Consider the following 23,231-nt stretch of genomic DNA (forward strand, 5'->3'; position numbering starts at 1 on the left):
TGTTTTTCCTATGTAAACTGGTGAAAGAGAAGGTGAAAGTCACTCAGTCATGTTCGACTCTTTGCCACTCCATGGACTATACAGTCCATGGAATTCTCCGGACCAGAATACTGGAGTGGGTAGCCAGCTGTTCCCTTCTCCAGGGGAGCTTCCCAACCCAGGGATCAAACCAGATCTCCCACATGGCAGGCGGATTCTTTACCAGCTGAGACACCAGGCAAGTCCCTGTAAAATGGTATACTTCCATTTTTAAAAAATCACCACAGTAGGATTCAAATTTAAAGTCATGGTAAATCAGCAGAAAGGCATTCATTTTACAAAAAGACTTAGCACCTCAAATAATTATTTCTCCTGTGGCATTTAAAAAATTATTTCTATTAGCTTTAAAGCATTCCAGGAAGTAGATAGAAGAAATGGAAAGGGGTAAAGATAAGCCAAGATCAACCAAGAGCTGATATTTGTTAAAACTGGATGACAGGTACACAGAAATTTATTATACTCTTCTCTACTCTTTATATACTTGAAAAATTCTGTACAAAAATCCACAGCACCACTTGAAAATAACAAATCCATTTGCAAAGTAAGATACAACTGGGTTCACTTAATACAGTCTGCTTTAAGCAAGAATGATCAGAAGAGCAGTTCATTTTTTGTTGAATAGTGCTGTCCAAAGGAAATCTAAAGCAAGCCACTAATGTATTTTAATTTCTCTAACAACCATTTTTAAAAGTCAAAAGAAGCAAGCAAAATTAATTCTAACAACATATTCCATTTAATCCAATATGTCCAAAACAGTATTCCCATGTCATTACAAAAGATTACTGAGATATGTTATTCTTCTGTTCATATTAAGTCTTAGAAACCCCATGAGTATCTTACACTCACAGCACATCATAATTTGGATGAGCCATATTTCAAGGGTCTATTCTATAGTCACATCAGCCTAGTGGTTACTCTGTTGAACAACTCAGCTCAGAACATTTTTCAGGTTCCTGCACTGCTCCATATTGGAGGCAAACAAAATCTGCAAGGCTAGAAGGAATGAATTTGAAAGACTTTTTCTTTCCTAGGTATGTGTGCAGTATGTGTGTGTGTACTTAGCTAGATTTTCATAAGGATTTGTAATAAAGGTCTTGAATAACTGAATAAACAGTAACCAAGCAATCTAACACATATAAAACTTCTTTAGCTTGTGAGCATCTGACAAAAAGAACAAAATAATGGTACTAGAACAAGATCTGTCCAGAAAAGCACCTATGCCCAGCCACACAAAATAATAGTATAACATACATCCACCAGTCAAGAATGAAAGTGAATTAACCAAGAAAGACCTCATGGACATTAAGAAGTTAAAAAGGGACTGTTACAAAAACTCTATGGCCAGTATATTCAACTAGTTAGAAGAAACGGAAAAATCCCTTTAAAAATATAAATTACCAAAACTGACTCAGAGGAAAAAAAAACTACTTAAAATTTTCAATTTCTTATCAAAACACCTCCCACAAAGAAAACCCAAGACCCAGATAACTTCGCTGGTAAACGCTATCAAACATTCCAGGAAGAGTTCTAGCAATCTTACAAAATTTCTTTGAAACAAAAGAAGACGAGGAAAGGCCTTCCAACTCGTGTTACAAGGCCAACATGACCCTAAAACCAAAATCTAACAAAATAAAATTATAGATCAATATTTGCCATGAATCCACAATAAACAATAGCAAATTGAACCTAGTAACACATAAAAAGATTAATATACTAGGATCGAGTGGTTTTTATTTCAGGAGACAATGATGGTTCAACATTTGACAATCAGTCAATGTAATTCATCATTTTAACAGAAAAAAGGATAAAAATCACAGGAGCATCTCAATGAATGAAGAAAAAACAACTAAATACCCATTTATGAAAAAAGAAATTTCAGCAAACTACAAATATAAATGTCTCAGTCTCCCAGAGAGTATAAATGAAAAGCTTACAGCTAGCATGATACTTCATGGGGAACTTTGGAACCTTTTCTGCTATGATAAGGAACATGGTAAGGCTACTTTTACTACCTCTATTTCATACTGGAATGAAAGATCTAGTTCATCCAATAAAACAAAAAGAGAAATGATTAAACAGGAAGAATCCTAGTAAAAATTCCCAACAAAACAGAATTTTGAAGTATTAACAACTATTCCTAACCCAGGGCGATTTCCACACATCTACAGCACAAATGATTTTTCTTCTCCTGCTGGGCCTCTAGAACAAAATTACTTTCAGACACACCCCAACTGTGTCAGTGAACGTTTAGGTCCACAGTTCATTCCCAGACTCTGAAGCTCAAAGCTGATTTCAGCCTAGTCCAAGGTCACAGCAAAAATACTCAAAGCCATCATATTCATCTGAAGGCAAGGGGACATAAACAAGTTCCTCCAAAAATGTCAGTGAGTTTAATAAACATAAAGGAACCACATGTATAAACAGAGTGGGGGGCATCTTTTATAAGATGTGCTTTAAAGAACATCATGGTTCTAATTTGCACACTTACAGCTAAGCATACTTCTGAGCACAATTATCACTGAAAGTATTATGGACCCAATGAAAAATGTTAAGTGTGGCCAAACCCAGAAAAAAAAATCATGTCAGATAAAGATTATGAACTCCATCAAACTGAAACACTCATATGACCCACTGTAGATTTTCTTGGAAGACATTCCATCAGATGATCACTCAAAAAGGAGCAACCAAAAAGTTGCTCTTTGCAAACTCAAAGAGATAGAAAGTAGAATGCTGGCTGCCAGGAGCTGGGAAGGGATGAGGAGTTAGTGTTTAATGGGTACAGAGTCTCAGTTTCACAAGATGAAAGAGTTCTGTGGATGGATGGTGGTGATGGTAGGTAGCAAAACAATGTGAATGTATTTAATACCACTAAACTTAAAAATGGTTAACATCATGTTTTATGTTGTGTATAATTTGGTGGGGGTGGTGGTTTAGTCACCAAGTAGTGTCCAACTCTGTGTGACTCCATGGACTGTAGCCCACCAGGTTCCTCTCTCCATGGGATTTCCCAGGCCAGAATACTGGAAGGGGTTGCCATTTCCTTCTCTAGGGGACCTTCTCATCCCAGGGATCAAACCCATATCTCCTGCATTGTAGGGGGTTCTTTACTGCTGAGCCACCAGGGAAGTTGTGTATAATTTACCACAATTAAATTTCTCTTTATGTAAAAAAAATAGTTTTTTTTTTTTTTTTTAGCAACCAAAACCAGCTCACCCATTTATTTGACTGAGAACATTAAGGAAGACAACAAAATTCAACAATTTTTAATAAAATTCCTATAGAAAACTCAGTCTCAGGGCAAACATTCAGTTCTCCTTTCCATGTCATTGAGGACTGAGAGCTCCCGATAGTCTTTCAAGAATAAGCAGTAGTTTTGCTGGATGTTGCCAGTACTCAGAAAGAGCCTCCATTTACACATTCAAACCAGTAGTTCCTATTGCACATATTAACATTATCTGCAATCTAGCACCCTAAATATATGGTACCTCAACAAATAAATTAAAGAGTTCCATGTGGCATGAAACATTTCAATTTGAACTAATATTCTTGAAAAATCACATTATTACAAGTTTTAATAAATACAGTAAGAACAGCTGGCATTTTACTAAAACACTGAATTTTAGGTCTGGAGTTTATTCCATAAATAGTTTCCTGTTCATCTGCTTTCTGTCTTGGATACATTTGCTCAAGTATTATGCTCTATGAAGTGAACTCTTTCATAGATACCATGTAAAAACTGTATTAATATGTGCCTCTTTATAGAAGCAGCTGGAAGAACTGGATCACATATTAACTAAAAAGTAACTTAGGAAAAATCTCTGCTTTTGTAAAACTTTAAAATGAAGGCTGAAGAAAATCAAAATAATATCTTTTTATATAGAACCCCCATTAGAAATTTTATAAATATATATGCAGCATAAATTATATTTGCCTCACCAAGCAGATTTTCAGCAATTCTGGCTGAGATGATGCTATCACGGTAGATAAATATCAAACGAATTAATGTTTCCACAGGTTTAAAAGATTTCTCTTGAAAAATAATCATAATTTCAAATTATATTATAATTTGTAGTTTACACAATTTAAAAAGGGAGGAAAGAAAGCTTTCTTTTAAGCCTCATTTGGAAAGTAAGAACAGCTACTAGTCCCCAGGTATGGATAAGTTGGCTGAGTGATAACACTTGGTCACAATATGAAAAGAAGTATTTACATCTTTCCAGAAAAGTACCAAATACTTTAAAAAAAAAAAAGACAAAAACAAAAAACAATCTCTAGTAGCATTCCTTGGCGTGCAAAGTCAGCAGGAAATGATTATCCATAATGTTGAGTTTTCATGTTGAATCTTGGAAGCATTCAAAAAGCAGGGGGTGTTGTCAGGGATTATTCAGATTAGTTTTCTGTGGGATGCCCCATTCTTAATTTAACTCTCTGTTCCAGGATTTCATTCCCTTTATAACATCTCTGGCAGGGTCATGTTCAATTTAGTGCAAGTGCAAAATGAAAACTAAACGAAACCAACAAACATATTCGGAGCAAAGGCTGATCGTTAAGATCTGTAGTCTTGCCGAACTGTGTGGGCCATCCAATTGACTTTAGTAGTCCAACTTTCCCTGAGTGCCTCATCAAATTTTTGCTTGAATTGCTTGAGTGCTTCTTCTTCACTCTTTCCTAAGGCAAGAGAGTCCTTAAGATACTGTATATCCTTGACTGAGGTGAGCTCAGGAAGCCCTGCAGTCAACATCAGTGCAAAGAGCGTGATGAAGAGATTCCCATGCCGGCGTAAAATCAGATATGCATCCTCACAACATTGGCGGAACCGGCCAAATTTTTCTGTGTTTCCTGTTTTTCCTTGTTGAATCACATGAATGAAATCATAAGTAAGAATAAAAGGCACTTGCTCCCTTTTAATGCCAAATTTAGACTTGAAATTTCCAAGAATATGTCCAAAGTCAATGTGGAAGAGCAGGCCAGTTTTTTTTACCATGATGTTATCACTATGTCTGTCACCAATCCCAAGGACATAAGAAGCTACACAGTAGCCGGCACAGGATAGGGTAAACTCCTCAATAGCTCGGTCCAGGTCATCCCCAGAATTGTATTCTTTAAGCCAGTTCAGAAGGGCATCTTTGTTGAATGCTGCTGCTGCAGCAACATTGCTACTGTTCAGCTGAATGTCAGCAATTGTTTCCGAGGTGCTCACAACTTCAATGAGGCCAGAGCAGTCTCCTGTTGCTAAGCAGCCGTAAGGTAGCATCCGAAGGTCCAGACCAGCTTCTTTCCAGAGTAAATCCATCAAGCGCAGCATTTGGAGTGTCAACATATCCTGCCGTAAATCATCACCATTTTTAAAAATCACTCCACCTGAATCCTCACCAAACACCTTGTTGTTGTACACAAGCCACAAAGGCTTCATTTTGGAATCCATGTATTTACACTTCTCAACATAAAGTTCTGAGAGGATAACACATGGGTTCAGAGGTGACTGCAGGTCAGAGAGCGCTTCACGGTAAGCATTCTGTTTTAAACAAGTGTGCATCGCTTCTTTCCCTTTGGCTCTATTTAGCTTCATTGCATTCAGTTTGATTAAACTATTTAAAGTTTTTAGTTTAGTTTTTTATACTTTTCCAAGTAAAGAATGATATAGCCTTTATTCTTCAGTTAGGGGAAAAAAAGTCTCATAAACCAATCTATCATTGAATTTGCTCACTCATGAGTGTGATGAAGTACAACAGTTATCCATCATCTATCCTGCAGGAATGATGCAATGACTATAAGGTAAAGGCCCTATGCAAATACAAGCCCAGAGAAAAACACTGTAACTTTAAACACTCCTCCTGAAGTTACCACACACGCTACCTGCCATTAGAGAAATTCACTCATTACAGCCTTATTATACTTGATGAAGAAAATCTTCAATAAGTATATATTTTTGAAAATGATACACTTAAACAACAGAATACTACTTGGCCATAAAAAGGGATGAACTACTGACAGATGCTACAACATGGATGGGCATGGAAAACATTATGCCAAGTGAAAGAAGCCAGTCACAAATGATCAGATATTTTGTAATTCTATTTATATAAAATGTCCAGAATAGGTAAATCTAGAGAGACAGGTTTCCCAGGTGGCTCAGTGGTAAAGAATCCACCTGCCAATGCAGGAGATATGGGTTTGATCCCCGGCTCAGGAAGACCCCTGGAGAAGAAAACGGCAGCCTACTCTAGTATTCTCACCTGGGAAACCCCAGGGACAGAGAGGCCTAGTGGGCGGTAGTCCACAGGGGTCACAAAAGGTCAGACATGACTTAGTGACTAAACAACAAAAACACAGAAACAGAAATAGGTTGTGGTCACTCAGGGCTGAATGGGATGGAAGTCTGACAGCTAAGCGGTATGTGGTTTTGTTCTCAGGTGATGAAAACGTTCTAAAATTGACTGGTGATATGTATACATATCTGCGAATATACTAAGAACCACCGACTTGTACACTTTAAATAGATGAATTATATTACATGTGAATTACACTGCAATAAAACTGTTTTTAAAAACTACATAAAGATTACAAAAGGGATTGTGACAAATGACAGATTTAAATGATACACATGTTGCTCAATTTTAACTATTACTTTTAATTTTGTTTTTGATTGGTTTAAAGCAGGTCTTCTTTCTTAGAGTTGTTTCCGCCAAGAAAAAATGTAAGAATTATGAAGGTAAAGCAAAATTATGAAATAAAAACTATGGATTATCGTTAGGCTCTAATTAAAATAAAAACCTGTGGATTTCCCTAGGGGTCCAGTGGTTAAGAATCCGTCTGCCAATGCAGGGGACATGGGTTTGACCCCTGGTCCAAGAAGATCACACATGCCACAGGGCAACCAAGCCCGTGTGCCCCAACCACTGAGCCAGCACTCCAGAGCCTGTAAGCCGCGCCCACTGGGCTCACGTGCTGCGACCACTGAAGCTGGCACACCCACAGCCTGTGCTCCGCAACAAGAGAAGCCATCACAACGAGAAGCCCACGGACCCCAACTAGAGAGCAGCCCCCGCTCACCACAACCAGAGAAAGCCCGAGCATAGCAACAAAGACCCAGTGCAGCCAAAAATAAATTTAAAAAGAGAATAATAAATAAAAGCCTCTTACTGGAGGAGGTGGGAAGTCACTTTGCAGAGATTAAGAGAAACAATCCAGTTTTTTATAAGCAGCAGCTATGCCCAAGCAGGCACAGAGCCTGTGACTCAGTAAATGCTCTCTTTACTCTGTTGTACCCATGACTCAGCCATCCCAACAACTATTTTTGTATCCCAGTAACTATTTTTCCCACTGCTCCAATACTCCAGGGTTCAAAATAAACAACAACAACAAAAGGGGAAACAAACAACATCAGTGCTCTTACCATTCCAACCTGGTCAATGGTGTCTTGAACTCTATCCAGAAGGACAGAAATTATCTCAGGGTGAACAACTGTGATGGCCCCTAAAAGCTCTCGACCAACCTTTGAAAAAGTTTCTCGCGTGGAGAGGGTGACATAAGAAACCTAAAAGTGGGAACGTGGAGAGATGGCATTTTTAAAATCAAGCATCAGTTAAAAAAAAAAAAAAAAACCTTTTTCATACTTTATTTAGAATGTTTTCAAGTAAAGTATCAGAAAGAATCTCAGATTCTCAGATTGAGGCTTGGTTCACACCATGATCAAAAGGATTTCAAAAGTTCAGAAAGCAGAATGTCTACCCTGAGTCTGGAAGGTGGCAGGAGGGACTGGAGAAGAAAGACAACCGTGTACAGTGACTTCCAGTGCTGGATTCAGGAAGAAACACCAATGTCCTCAGAGCAATGAAACAGTCCCCTCATAGTAAAACTTCTCTAAATTTGAGGAAACCAATAAAATTATGAAAATCAGAATGCACTTCCTGGATATATCTATTCTCTCCAAATAGAAAGAGAGAGAGAGAGAGATCCTCTATCACAAGAGCTTCTAAAGCATCCATGGTTAGACTTCCCTGGCAGTCCAGTGGTTACAACTCTGTGCTTCTATTGCAGGGGGTGCAGGTTGATCCCCGGGAACTAAGATCCCGCATGCCATGCAGCACAGCCAAAAAATAGTAATAATCAATATTTACCAACTCTTCTTAAACAATGGGTTCAAAACTACAGGACACAAGCCATTCAAGCCAATGGCCAGCAGTTTGGGTGTTGTTTTTTGTTTTTTTTTTTAAATACAGTTAAACAGAACAGAAAAATAAGAAAGAATAAAATAGAAAACAGGAACATGTGACAGTGCATAACTACGGACTCAATCTCATACATGTGTACAGACACACACAACACACACAGGGTCAGAATGTGGTTATTACTGTGAGAACTAGTCAGGATATTTGAACCATCATTCAAGAGCATAAACAATACTTTAGTAACGTTATCTTGAGAATGCCATATAATATACATGAAAATATACATTCTCCCCTCAGTTTTTACAGATTATGAAGATAGTCTGGAATTTCAGATCCATCTAGGCCTTAATCACATGCAGGGTTACTTACAAAGTACAAGAATAGGAATAGCTTATTATGGTATTTGATTCTGGAAAAGAACTTTAGATTACCCAGTCCGTCAATCTCAAACTGGAGTGTTGAGGGGGATGACAATAAATCTTCAGACATAATTTTTACTTATATTGGAAGAAATTTTTTATGAAGGCAAACAGATAAATGACAGCCTACAGTGAAAGTGTACATTATATATATACATATATATGTACACAAACACAAAACTCCAAATAATATTTTGGTAACCACTTGAGTTATGTCCCTCAACACAAGAGGTCTAAAGTTCATTCTCTTCCACCATTAAGGGTGGCTGGGTAAAAAAGAAAGCAAGGATCTCATCCCATCCTGTCATTTCACAGATAAAGAAACTGAAGCCCAGAGCAGTAAGGTGGGGCAACGAGAAGCAGAGTTAAAACAAAGCCAGAGTGAACTCTAGGTTCACTATTATTTTCACCATCTCGTCTAAGTAGGCTGGGAAGTCAGGTTTCCACGCTCCTGGCAGGGACAGAGGAGTGGAAATGAGGAAGGCGGGGCAGAGGGACAGAAAGTATAAAAACTACAAGTGTCAGGCTGTGCCAGACTGCCTATTCTTTACCAAAATTCACACATCAAGTGAAAAGAGATAGCATGGAGAAATGGAATGGGTATGATTCATGTTTTCAATACTACTTACAGATCATCTTCTTCCACAAGTGCAGACAAAATGAGGCTGTCACATGTTTTTAAAGCAATCCCAAAAGAATCAATGGATGGGCAACCAAAAGAAAATGTTTTTAGCTCATTTCTAAAACTTAATATTCTAACCTCATATATCTCCAGAACAATAATTTTTATGAAGTCTTCATCCACGTTGGTTCTTCTGGCCTGAGCCATCTGAGCAAAAGTAGTTAGAAGGCAAATCTCTTCCGAGCTATTCATGGAAGAAAGACACTTCTCAAAGTTCATGAAATGTTCAGGGTCTGCAAGTCCAAGAATATTAAAGTGGGGAGAGAACAAACATATGTCACTTTAGTTACTCTTTCAGAGATACATAAGATATAAAACTAAAAGATATTAAGAAATATTTAAAGATAGAAAACATCTCTGTTCCAGAATGGATTTCTACAGGCATTAGGAAGAAGGCTGGACCAGCTGAAATTCCAATTCTAAATATAATGTTGGCTTAGGCAACATTTAAGAAGTCTGTTTCCTAATCTGTCTCTAAAGGTTATTTAAGATCAGATGCTATGTGACTGGTCAAGAGCTTTATCAACTGCAAAGCCCTGCTACTGCCACTGAGCAAGACATCCTCAGCAGTGCACCTGAAGCTACCTGGTAATTATAAGCCAAATGAAGGACAACTCTATTAACGAAAACTGATAAGACTAGCAAACTACTCAGTACCAACATGGCATTTCACACAAAAGACATTTGCTTATATATGAAAATTTGGGGCAAGAAATTAGCTATAATCATGGCCGAAATACTGATGAATAGGATTAACAGTATCTATATTTTTGCCTACTCCTCAGAGAATGTTCTGTAAGCAATATTACATTTTGTCACTAGAGGGCAGTCTTGATAAACAGTATTTCCACATGTGACAGAAAAGTAAAGGTTTCAAAGGCAAAACTCGGAAGAGGGAAGAAAAATATACTCCCTGTGGAACTTTTCACAGTAAGAAAGCAACAAGCCAATAATTCCTTTCATATGTTTACACATTTGAGAAATCAAACATAGTTCATCAAATGTCCAGTATTTTCAAAATAGCTCCATAGGGTATTAACAACTCAATTTTCATTGCCTATCCCCAAATTGGGTTCATAATAGAATTTACTCTTCAGAGCATTTGAAGAATAATGAAAATTGGAATCATCATTCTAATAAGTCAAAACAACAAAGCAGTCTCTTGAATTTCAAAATGATGACACATGAGCACAGAGAGTAAAACATCTCTTCCTCCTCCTAAAAGCAGAAAGAATAAAGCCATGAAGAGAGGAGGCGCGTGAGACAGAGAGGCGGGTACTGGCATGGCTGTACCTTGGAGGTGCTTCTTGCACTCAGCAGGCAGGAGGGCGGTACTGAGCTTGTCCAGATTCCCGCTCTCCACCTGATGCATGAGGTAGAAGAGCTTCCAGAGCATCTGGACAGATAGTGTCCCGAAGGGCATTTCTGACATAAACAGCCAAATGCCAAGTCTGCATGTATTGAAAAGAGCAGGAATAATTTCATGTATCAGTCAACTTCACCATACTGAGAAAGGAGGCAAAAAAAATTCTTTTTGAATCACACTGCAGCAATTTTTCTAGCATGCTTCACTCTTAAGAATATTTAACAGCAAATACACACAAAGCACCTACTCTTGTGCCAAGCACAGTTCTAATCACCACATCATCTATTTATCAGCACATTCCTTCTCATGAAAACCAAGGCAAGCATTATTACTGATATTATCCCAATTTACACATCAGGCTACTACAACACAAGGCTAATTAGAGGCAGAGCTGGGTTTTAAACCAAAGGTCCTTTTAAGATCTGGGCAACAGAGAGACTGCTGAGATTGGATGTGTGTGTCTGAGCATGCACATAGGTACATGTGTGCACACCCAGACATGTGCAGTTGGCGGGGGCGTGGGGAGGAACAGAAGCTCTCCCTAACTCCTTACTCAAAACAGAATGAAGTTCAAACTCCTCAGCTCCAAATTCAAAGCCTTCCAAAAGAAGCTCAGACCCACATTCCCAGCCAAGCCCTCTCTGCTCTCATCAGACCACTTTTGCACAGGGGCTTTCCTGGTGGGTCAGCAGTAAAGAATCTACCTGCAATGCAGAAGACGCACAGGACACCCAGGTTTGATCCCTGGATCGGGAAGATCCCCTGGAGAAGGAAACAGCAACCCACTCCATCATTCTTGCCTGGAAAATCCCATGGACAGAGGGGCCTGGCAAGCTACAGTCCATGGGGTCACAAGAGAGTCAGACACAACTTAGCAACTAAACATCAACTAATTTCTGGACAAGCCCAGAGAGAACTCCCCAACTACAGAGTGCCATCCCTCCATTTGTGAAGCCTTCCCTAATGTATTCTCCTCAGCACTACTATGAAATTCTAACCATACCTGTCTATGGCATTATCATACCCATTATCAGTGTTTCTCACACCACTGTGGGCAGAAAAATCACCTGAGACTTTATGGAAAATGCAGACTCCCAAGATCCACCTAAGAGATTCTGTGTTTGTAGGTCACAGCTGGGGCCCAAGAATTTGGACTTTTTTTTTTTACAGTCACCCCAGATAATTCAAGACTCAATTGTTCCTTAAAGTACACAGTGAGAAATATAAATGTCCAATTTAGGAACACATACCAGCATACAGCAATTTGACAGCAGAAACCAAGTCTACTTAAACTAGTATCTCAAAAACAATACTCAATAAATGCTTATTAATATTCTGTTACATGAATTTTATCTCAAAAAATCTAAAAAAGAAAAATGGGGAGGCACTCATAACTGTTGTTTTGGGGCAAAACTATAATTAAATCAATTATAAGTAATGTTTATTAAGAAAAACAGAAATTAAATAGTGCACACTTAACCCATGTCTGTGGCCCACCAGGCCACTAGTAGTCCAAACCACAATTGACCTTGACTCTGAAAAGCAACAGCTAGATTTCTCTAAGTTCAAGTGGGTCAGGCTTCTGTCTTATTAAATAATTATCCAACACCTTACATGGGACTGGACGTTCTTATATAAAGGATCACCCAACAATGAGGCCTTAAAAGTAATGTCATTAGGCAGTAAATATTTCCAGCTACAAAATTCCTATAGGGCAGACATGCAGGAAGTCTGGTTTAGGTTTTTGTAGTCTATCTTCCAGTTTGGGTTTGTGCGTTTTTTTTTTTTAGGTTGAGGGAATAGCTACCGTCAGAAATTTCCACAGGAGTGGCAAATAAATTTAAATTTCATAGTTTTAAATACCTGATTCTCATATGATATTCATACCTGATTCTCATATGATGTGTTCTGACATAAATTATACTCAAGAACAAAAGCTCTCAGCATTTTGAAATGTAAAGCAATTACCTGTGTGAATTACATATGCAATGTAATTCAGGAGGCTTCACAGCTCAGCGCATAAGACCTAGTAAGGAACTACAGTCTTCTAGAAAAGCCTTGCCTCTCAGCTAAACAAACACAAGATCGGGTGACAGATCGGACTTGGAAGACTTTTCCCAAGCAGCAGGAGGCCGGCTTCAGTGAGCAGGTGTTCCTGCACTGAACCGCTAGCAGAGACCTGGCACACCTCAGGAGACCACCAAATATGGACAGGAATAATCTAACGAATTTCTCAGCCCACGTTCTCCTTATCTTAGACACACGCCTTCTAAGTGCCTCACAGTAGTTTTAAGACTTAGTCAAAGAATACTAATCTTTCTTTCTCTAAGTGAGCAGTTATTCTGTTCTCCATTTGAAACCACACAAAAACAGCCACCACTTACATTTGAAAAGTCTTCTATGGTTTAAAAATATTACTTTCCACATATTACTGCATTTCATCCTCATAACATATCCACGAGGTCAATGGAACAAGCTGTATCATCATCGTCATCTCCACTTTATAAATGCACCAAGTGAGACCACAGATGTTAAGTGATTTGCCTAAGGTAACAGTCTTGGCAGACCAGGACTCAAACCCACCACACAACACACAAAAACAAGGGGCTGAGACTATGAGGCCAGGCAAGAGTGCCAACAGCTCAGAACAACAGCTCAGAAGGGGAGCCAGCAGTTCATGAGTGGAGCTGGGGGGTGGGGGAGGGGGGCAGAGTGCTGAAGCAGAACCCATTCCCACACTTGGGCAGAAACTCAGGGAAGACAGTGCAGGATGAGTGGTCATGCCCCACCTCTGCCAAAAATGTACCCTAGGCTGTGAGCAGCAGCAACAGTGGCGAGATGAGAACACAGTCAAGGTGGGGGAGGAGGACCCCAGACCCAAGACAGTCCTAGACTTTAAATCCACACAGGCAGGCAACTTGAACAACGTACTGAGTGCCTACTCTGCCCCACTGGGGACACCAGAGTTGGGTGTGAAATATAATTCATCCCCTGCTCAAAGTTACCCCAAAAGTTCAGGATGGCAAAACTGAGATAGCAGAATCAGGTTATTTTTAAGACTGAAGGAAACCTGAAAGTCAGGATCATTTCAGGCAATACTACAGACAAGGAAACTAAATCCCAAACATTAACCCAAGATAAAAAACAGATGAAATATGCTGATGTTATTATAAGAGCCCTACTTCAGTCAATGACTTCCACTCCAATCTTCCCACTAGCCAAGGAGCTATTTCTCGACAGTTATCACACTTCTTACCTTTTGGCTTTCAGGACATGTAGGACAGCTCTCAAAAAGAGCTCATCAAACTCAACCTGTAGTTTCTCCACGGAGTAGGGCTGCAGGGCCAGTCCTGAGCCTTGGCTGTGGCTCACATACTGGGCCCAGTGGTCACTCACATAACCGAGGGTCATCCTGAGCGTGAAGACAGACAAGGCGGCACTGTGTGTGAACGCACTCAACACCGGCACCGTTACATTACATTTGAAACATTACTTCAGTCAACATGTCTTTGTTGCCTACTATCTTCCAGGTGCTAAAGGGGATGCAACGGAGGGAAAAAACCTTCCCCTCATGGAGCTGACATTGAGTGGAAGGCACACAGACAATAAACAAAATGCACAGTCTGTCACACAACTATAAGTGACACTGAGAAAAATCAGTAGGAGAGAAGAATAAAGGTTTACGGGTGTGTTGGTGAGGAGGGGCCTCACTGAAGAGGGACCCATGAGCAAAGGCTGGATGCAGTCTCGGGCTATCTAAGGGAAGAGCACCCAGGCTGAAGAAGCAACCAGAGTGAAGGCTCTGAGGTGTGTTCATTGTGTTGGAGGAACAGCAAGGCAGCCAATGTGCTAAAGTAAAGTAAATGAGAGAGAGAATAGCTGGAGAGGAAATTAAAGAGACAAGAAACCAGTCGTGAAGAGTCCTGTAGGCCACTGTGCATACTGGCTTTTACTCTGAATGAGACTGGGAGCAGCTGGGTCTGAGCAGAGGAGTGATATGAGCTGACTCATGATTTACAAGAAACACTGGTAGCTGTTGTAAGAATAAGCTGGGGGTGTGGGGGAGGGAGGGCAAGAGCAGGAAGACAAGTCAGGTGGCTATTGTGATAATCGGTGAGACATAACTAAAAATGAACTGTGGTGGCAGCAGTGAGCATGGTGAGAAGAGGCTGGATTCGAAGAGCAGCATGTTTCACTAATTCAAAGGATGCACACCCTTCACATTTTAATCTCTACAACTAGAAGGTGCATCAAGATTGAGAACATCATAATCTGGTGGCATTTTTTTCTTTCTTAGTGGTACAAAATGTATCTTAGGTTTGCTGAAAGATGGCAGAAAAGATGACAGAACTGACCGTTAGACTGGATGCACTGTAAAAAAAGAAAAGTCAACGATGAAACTAGTGCTTTGCCAGAAAAACTGGCACTTACTGAAACTGAGAAGACTGAGAGCAGCAGTTTGAGAGGTGGGGAAAGTGAGCCCATTTGGGGAAAATTCAATTATAATGATCATAAGTCATTCAAGTGCTGCCAAGTTGGAAGCTGGATATATTCAATACAAGCTAAAAGAAAGGTACGAAATGGAAATAGAACACAGAACGTTAACCGTATTTAGATGATACTCAAAGACATGGGAATGGATGAAATCCCAAGAAGTAAGTTTGGATAAAGGAGTCCAGGGATGAAGCCCTGAGGCATTCCAACATTAAGAAGTCTAGGAGGTAAGAATGAAACAACCAAGGAGGCAGAAAATGAACAGCCAGTGAAAGGAACAGGAGAACGTGGTATCCTGGAAGTCAAGCAAAGAAAATGCTTTAAGGAAACATGACCATCGTGATGAAGGCTGCTGTATAAACTGTGTGAGAGATAAATCAAGATGAAGACTGAGAGGTGGCGACTGGATTAGTCAGTAGCACAAAGTTCATTAGCAACTTTCATTCTTCAGAGCTGTTTGGGTGGTGCTGGGAGGAAAAGCCTGACTGCGGAGAGCTTAAGAATTCCAGGCATCCTAAATCATTACCTGGCTTTATGAATGTGATGGATATATATCTGAAATAATTAAAATCAATTATGCTTTACAAACAAAAGTACGGAAGGAGGGGAAATTTTGTAGTTTTTTGTAAGTTTTCTTTCAAGGTAAGGGAAGTTGGATGAAATAGCTATGTATTTATATGCACCATAAAAATAGACTGATGATACAGAATCCTCTTGGATGTAAGTTAATTCAATGAATTTACTCCTATTTGATAATGAAAACAAAAACCTATCTTTCACACAAGTGAATGATAATGCTTTCCCAATTCAAATACAGGAGCCACTGATGAAGTCTGCAATTTTCTGGTATTTTATAGAAATCAGAATAAGAGTAAATAAGAGAGAAAACAGGGAAATAATAGTTCAAAAGAACTACTGCCAATTTTCCCCAGCTACATGACAACTAGGCAAAAGTTAGGAAGCAGAAGAGAAGAGAATAAAGGAGGAGAAAGATTCTGTGTTTTCTTCAACCCCTTCGCTCTGACCAAGGTCAACCCAACTGCTTGGAAGATCCTGACTGCAAGAACAATTGTCTAACAAACCAGTTAAATTTGAGATAATTAACCAAATATTCTGGCTAGAAGTATTTATTTAAAATTCCCATCTAGTAGAGGGTGAAGAAAAAAATTCTTACTTTTATGAGAAATAAGACATGAACTGTACCAATAAAATGCCCACCATCACAATTATACATTGTCTGTGACTAACCAGGGTTAATAGATATACCAAGAGCAGTATTACCTGATCATATAACCAATTCGCTTGACAAACTGCCTATAGCGTGCTCTATTGAAGGTTTCTAGCCCCACTGCCAGAAGTTCCACTAAGGAGTTAGCAAAGGCAAAAATTTTCATCATCTCTTGAGGTCTTGTTGTTTCGGGTAAATAATCACCTAAAAGTTCATCAAAGAAAAGGAAAAAAATTGTAATTACAGTGGAAAAACACTGAAAGATACGGATGTCAACATATTAAGGAAGAAATAAGTCAAGATAGAGAATCCTGTGCTCTGGCTCCTATACCAATGTGAAATGGGGAACTTGAGATGAAGTACAAAACCAAAACCATTTATTAGAGCTGGGAGATGTGCAAGCTAGTCGACCTTTTGTATTTAAGCACCACGGAGGAAACTACAATCACAAGAGAGGGGAAAGAAGCCTCACCACAGAGACACAAGCATCTCTGCATAGTACAGCCAGGCACAGGGGAACCCAAAATTAGGAGCCCACCCAATATATAAGACCTGATGCTAAGTTCCTGTGTTTGAGCTTGCCCCTACCATATTTTACATATGACAGAAGAAATTAGTCTACCTTTTGCTTTAAACCCAAGAAGATGTTGAAACAGTTCATGAAATGGGAACTGTGACAGAATAACAACCAAGTCATCTTCATTAAGGAGAATCCAACTGGTCTCAGGGTCTTCATCCTAAGGAAAAAGATGCAGTCTTATCAGTTGATTTGACAAGATGACACCATGGTCCAGAGTTACAGGAGCTGCATTGTCACAGGTCTCAGTGGTACACGAGCAGTATTCTCATGAGTCCTCATGGATTTCCCCTCCAGGACAGAGACTTATACTATCCTTTCTATTAGATGACCTATAAATCCCCTAACACTGCAAGTACAATTTTATGTGTACCAAGTCATATCCATTCTTCAGTGGCTGAAACTGCTCTCATTAGATTTCTATCCCAATTCTAGATGAATTCCTCTAGAATTGGGATCTTACTGTAAATCTCAGTGCTTTGACAATATCAATTAAAGAACCATGCACTCGAGTCCAAGTTATTTTATCTATAAAGCCTCTTCTTTCCCCCAAATACAAGTTTACTGCAATAGTCAACTGACTTGTCAAGAAGCAATTAGCATTTGCTATGGACATCTGAAGTTCTGTCATCAATCAGTACCATTGAAAACAGGATAAGAATAACAGTGGTCATACACGGAGCTCACATACAGGAAACAGTTGGGGGGTTTTATTCAACTATTGTTGTTTAATTGCTAAGTCAAGTATGACTCTTTTAGAGACCCCAAGGACTGTAGCCCACCAGTTTCCTGTGTCCATGGGACTTCCCAGGCAAGAATAATGGAATGGGTTGCCATTTCCTTTTCCAGGGGATCTTCCCAACCCAGGGATCGAACCCACATCTCCTGCATTGTAGGTGGATTCTTTACTGAGCCACCAGGGAAGCCCTTTTTGTTTGATACACAGCACTAAAGTCTCCTTAGAAACCAAACTGATTTGTGACCTAAGATACGCTACATTCAAAAGGGAATACTGGGGCTTCCCTGATGGTCCAGTGGTTAAGAATCTGCCTGCCAATGCAGAGGACACGGGTTCAATCTCTGGTCCAGAGAGATTCCATGTGAAACAGGGCAACTAAGCCTATGCTCCCCAGTAGTGAGCCCAAGCTCTAAAGCCTGCTCGCCCCAACTACTGAGCCTGTGCGCCACAACTACTGAAGCCCGAGCGCCCTCGAGCCTGTGCTCGGCGGGCAGCGAGAAGCCACTGCAGTGAAGAGAGCCGCCACCTGCTGTAACTGAGAAAGCCTGTGTGCAGCAACCAAGACCCAGCACAGCCAGAAATAAGTAAATAATCTTTAGTTTTTTTTAATTTAAAAAAAAAAAAGGAATACTGTAAAAAGACCCAGAGATCCTGATGAATTATCAACTCAATTTCAACAAGGGACTAATGCAATTTATTCATAATTTCCTGAAGCCACTCATTTCTACCCTCTTACACATCCTAAACAGTTAGCGAATAAGAACCTCAGAAATTCTACCCAGAGCAGTAGTTCTCCACTCTGGCTGTACATCAGAATCACCATGGAGGCTTTAAACATTTGGATAGCTGGGTGTAGACTGGGGCAAGGTTGCCCAGGTGGTCCTGATAAACAGCCAGTATCAAGAAATCACTGATGTGGGCGATGCATGGTGCCTTCCACCCTCGGCCTTTTCTGAGTCAACAGCACTGCCAGCGTTCCCACCCCAGGCTCTTGAATCCACTCAACACCCAGTGAGAGCTAAGGCACCATTCCAGAGTCCTTAACCATCACCCATCTTTGGGATTAAATGCAGGAAACCTATAAGAAAAAAAGACACCTCTCTCAAGAGAGACCAGTCTTGGGGTGGGGACTGGGGAGGGCGGGGGGGAACCTGCTCCATTACAATCTTTAGAAGACCAATTTGTACCCGAGAAGCTCTTTCCAGAAGAACTGTTCAGTCTCTGCAACTCCACATCATTTACCACCATCTCCCAACTCCCACAAGTCCCAGGAAAAGCACATTGAGCCAGAAGGCTCCTGCTTCTGAATGAACAGCTGGGTAAATACAGAGACATGAGCCCACAGCTGCCACATGTCATTCTAAGGAGTGTCCACTGAAAACTCTCAACTCCTTTTAAAGAGAAGAGGTTTCAGTAAATTTAGTTTAGTTCCTGGCCAATCCTGGACAAGCACGTCAAATCTGGATTTGGACCATAAAAACACACTAGGGCAGGCAGATAACTAGCTGGAAGGGAAAAAAAAAAATGCTTACCAATATACTAGCCACGTGTAATAGTAGAAAGAAAAATCAATAAATGTTACCTTGATAAACTGGATTTTGATAATAAATTCTCACTAAAAACAGGAAATTATCTTCTATCTTTCAAACGAGAAGATCTAGATAAGAAAGTTTGTAAGTGTTAAGGCAGAACCTTCCTAAGAAGTAAAAGTTTCTCAGCTGTGTCCGACTCTTTGGGACCCCATGGACTACACAGTCCATGGAATTCTCTAGGCCAGCATACTGGAGTGGGTAGCCTTTCCCTTCTCCAGGGGATCTTCCCAACCCAGGGATCAAACCCAGGTTTCCCACATCGCAGGCAGATTCTTTACCAGCCGAGCCACAAGGGAAGCCCACCTTGGTAAGATCCAGCTCTTTATTAGAAAGGCTCAGAGTATCTGTAGGTGAGATCCCAAGCCCAGAAAATGGATGCTACATAAAAGAAAATCCTAATAGATAAGTGTATGTAGTATGTAAACACTTCCAGGTCCAAACTCTCCCAGCTATACAGGGACGGTCTGGAAAAGGGAGGCACCAGACACTGGCTCAGTACGAAGGCTCGAGACTTGTGATTTGGGACAAATTCCCTCACCCCCATTCTGCACCTGTCTCCTCATCTCTAATATGGGATGAAAACAGTACTTGCCTCGTGGGGCTGTTGGGAGAATTAAATGGGCTAATACGTGAGAGGCGCTTACAATGATACTTGGCACGTGAGAGGGCTCAGAAATGATTCATCAAAACGCTGCAGATATGACAGTTACCTCTTCTCCCCCCTCGTCTACTAGAGTCCACGTCCCAGACGCAGGCCCCGAGGATGGATTCCACTCACTGGGCTTCATGTGGCACAGGAACTCGGCTCGGTTTCTAAAGGACAAAGGAAACCGCTCCAATCACATAAACATAAACACAGAGAGCCCACCGCATGCATTCTGGATTGTCTACTCACCCTGAAGAAGAGTCGACATCAACCCAATCTCCAAGTGGTTTGAATCAGAAAACAAGAAATAATAACTGGCTAAAACTCAAGGAGACCAAAGCCTCACTATCGGTGATGTAGAGGCCACAGCCCTCCCGGGTGAGTAAAGAGAAGTGGCTACGCCAGCACAGCGCCCGCCTCCAGTGGGGCCTCTGCACACCCAGGACTGCGTGGCACCTGAGTTCTAACTGGCCCACAAAGTGTTCCGGAAACATGCTTCACTGAATAAAGGGTAATCTGCAGGTAATGCAGAAGCTGGCTGGGGGAAAAGCACATCTAAACACACATGTAGGAACAGTCCCTGTATCCAGGCGGTGAGAGACAGGAATCTAGGGGAACTCCTGCCGGCTAGGCTTTCACATGGTGCTGGCTGGACCTAACAAGTCGGTGTAACCAGACAAGTGTCTTCTCTGAAACGTGGTTCTCAGCTCTCTGTTCCTTCCTCTCTGGCTTGACCCTGAAAATTCATCCATTCCGTCCTTCCACCAGGAGCTCTCCTCCGTGACTTCCAGCTTCCAACCCGAGGGGCTCCAGCCATAGAGCTCCACGTGTCCACTGGTAGCTGTCACTCAGACGTGTCCTCCCGTAATGCCCAAAGACCACAAATCTTCCTCCTTCCCTGACAGCTCTCCTTTTTCTTTTCAGTCTCTGAGGGCTGCCAACACCCTCTCAGTCAGTCAGAATCACAGTCTACAGAGATAGGTCTGAGCCACGCCTTTCCCACATTTTCTTTATTTCATCAGCTTCTTAATCCTCTCCTGAGAGGATGACCTTCCAGTTTCCCACCTTCTCCTTCCCACTGCCATCACCTCAATTCAGGTCCAGGGGAAGACAGGCTTTCCTGGACCAAGAGCCCATGGTAGTAACGCAGTTCCAGGTCCCCTGGACATAGCCTGCCTTCTCCCCACGTAAGGGTGTGCCCTCTAGATGCTGGACTGGACTCCAGAGCCAGGAGAGCCAGACCTCTGCAACCATGACTCAGTGAAGCAGAAGCGTATCTTCTACCTCCAGTCCACCCTAATCTTCCTTAAATACAACTTTTACCCATATTCAAAAACCCTCAATTGCTACAAAAGCCAAACCATCTCAAAACTCTCTTAATTTCTAGGTCTTCTGTAATCTGACTCCCCCCTAGTTGTCCATCTTTATTAGCATCTCCCACACACCCCTTCACTCCAGCCCAGCTGACCTCCGACGTGCCCCTGCACAGCCATGCTTCCCTGTACTCTGGGCCGCTGCTCACTTCTCCCCCTACAGTGGCCTCCCTACTCCTCTCCCGCTGAAATCAGTTCCATTCCTCAAAGCCGGCTCATTCACCTACTAGAGTGACTACTTCACTCCACTCTTTACTCATTTCTAGTGCATCAACTGTGTGTGTGTGCAGCTGAGTCATGCCCGACCCTTTGCGACCCCATGGACTGTAGCCCACCGGGCTCCTCTGTCTATAGGATCCTCCAGGCAAGAATACCGGGATGGGTTGCCATCTCCTTCTCCAGGGGATCTTCCCAAGCCAGGGATCAAACTTGTGTCTCTTGCATCTCCTGCATTGGCAGGTGAGTTCTTTACCACTGGTGTCACCTGGGAAGCATTGATCATGCTGCTGCTGCTGCTAAGTCGCTTCAGTCGTGTCCAACTCTGTGAGACTCCATAGACAGAAGCCCACCAGGCTCCCCCGTCCCTGGGATTCTCCAGGCAAGAACCCTGGAGTGGGTGGCCATTTCCTTCTCCAATGCATGAAAATGAAAAGTGAAAGTGAAGTCGCTCAGTCATGCCCAACTCTTAGCAATCCCATGGACTGCAGCCTCCCAGGCTCCTCCATTCATGGGATTTCCAGGCAAGAATACTGGAGTGGGGTGCCATTGCCTTCTCCAGCATTGATCATAGCGCCATACAATTTAGCACTTGAATCTCTTTGACTGTGCTTTTTTACCTCTGCCATTAAATCTCTCCTTCGAAGGAAAGAAACTTTTCTTCTCCCCACAGCACCACAATGACATATATGGCCGGAATGGCAGATCCATTAAAAGTGGGCACCCAAAAAAGTTAATCAGTTTAAAAAAAAACAAAAAGCAGTTAAGAGGGTCACTTTAGGACAAAGGGTATTAAACCCCAAGAAAAGCTGAACTGTTAAATTCTGGAATGCTGACTCTTCCCTTAGCAATTGCTTGGATCTGGGCAGTTTAGGAAGCCAATTATTTGACAGAACATTTTAATTTCTACTTTACGAAGTTCTTCCACACTTACTTGACAGGAGACATTAGCAGGGCAAGGGACTGCATAAAATGAAAGACTCCTGATGGGTTATTCAACACTTTGATCTGAAACCAAAAAAGAAAAGGCATACTGAAGAAAACCAACAACCCAAGTAGCCATAATCTTAGTTCTCCAGCATTCTGACAAGGGAGCTGTTAAGAAAACAGAGGTGAACTGGCTCCTCATCCCCAAGAGTGAGCACACCTCAGGGGCTACCTGGCAGTACTGACTGGGCTCTGTGCACTCACAGAACAGAGGCAGCTCAGTCATTTATATCAATTACCTGATGTAATATGGGAAGGAGGATTATACTGCTATTTTAATCCAAAGATGAGATTTTTTTAAAAAAAAACTTCCTTCTACCTTAAACAATCCAAATTTCTTACCATCAGAAATACTAGAGAAAAGATACCATGAGAAGGAACCTGCCACACATTTGGCTCCTACCCCTCCATCTGAAAGGGCTGTGATGAGTAACAACACAACCCAAAGGCAGGCAGCAGAGAGAAGAAACCATAAACCATACGATCAATGCCTAAATCACGACGCAGACGTGAAACCTCTGCTAGTGTTAAGGAACTCTGAGATGCTGGTGGTTTCTTTTTTACCTGCGCCAACTGCAGTGCAGGATGGATTAATTTAGGAAGTCATGTCGAATATTACAGAAAAAAGTCCTAGCAAGCATTCCTGTACAGAAATTTTACAGGATTAAATACTACTGAAACTACCAAGCCACACTACAACTG

General features: G+C 41.2%; 2 protein-coding genes across 2 annotated transcripts in view; both read right to left on the reverse strand.

Moving 5' to 3' along the window:
• EPG5 (ectopic P-granules autophagy protein 5 homolog) overlaps positions 1-23,231 on the reverse strand; it is a 128,676-nt gene that overhangs the window by 87,210 nt on the left and 18,235 nt on the right. The window contains exons 6-13 of the mRNA XM_043888861.1: positions 22,477-22,550; positions 20,018-20,120; positions 17,022-17,136; positions 16,453-16,603; positions 13,934-14,089; positions 10,605-10,762; positions 9,390-9,544; positions 7,436-7,576 (exon numbers count right to left, since the gene is read on the reverse strand). Of these exons, the coding sequence (XP_043744796.1) occupies positions 7,436-7,576; positions 9,390-9,544; positions 10,605-10,762; positions 13,934-14,089; positions 16,453-16,603; positions 17,022-17,136; positions 20,018-20,120; positions 22,477-22,550 (1,053 nt within the window). The remainder of the gene's footprint in view (positions 1-7,435; positions 7,577-9,389; positions 9,545-10,604; positions 10,763-13,933; positions 14,090-16,452; positions 16,604-17,021; positions 17,137-20,017; positions 20,121-22,476; positions 22,551-23,231) is intronic.
• LOC122684673 (phosphatidylinositol 4,5-bisphosphate 3-kinase catalytic subunit beta isoform-like) lies at positions 4,101-5,690 on the reverse strand. The gene has a single exon (XM_043888863.1). The coding sequence runs from the start codon at positions 5,606-5,608 to the stop codon at positions 4,586-4,588; it is 1,023 nt and encodes a 340-aa protein (XP_043744798.1). The 5' UTR covers positions 5,609-5,690; the 3' UTR covers positions 4,101-4,585.

Source organism: Cervus elaphus, chromosome 27, assembly GCF_910594005.1.
Source record: "Cervus elaphus chromosome 27, mCerEla1.1, whole genome shotgun sequence".
NCBI classification, from domain to species: domain Eukaryota; kingdom Metazoa; phylum Chordata; class Mammalia; order Artiodactyla; family Cervidae; genus Cervus; species Cervus elaphus.

Excerpts from the sequence above, each read along its gene's own strand:
- LOC122684673 (XM_043888863.1), bottom strand. The coding sequence starts at position 5,608 with ATGAAGCTAAATAGAGCCAAAGGGAAAGAAGCGATGCACACTTGTTTA.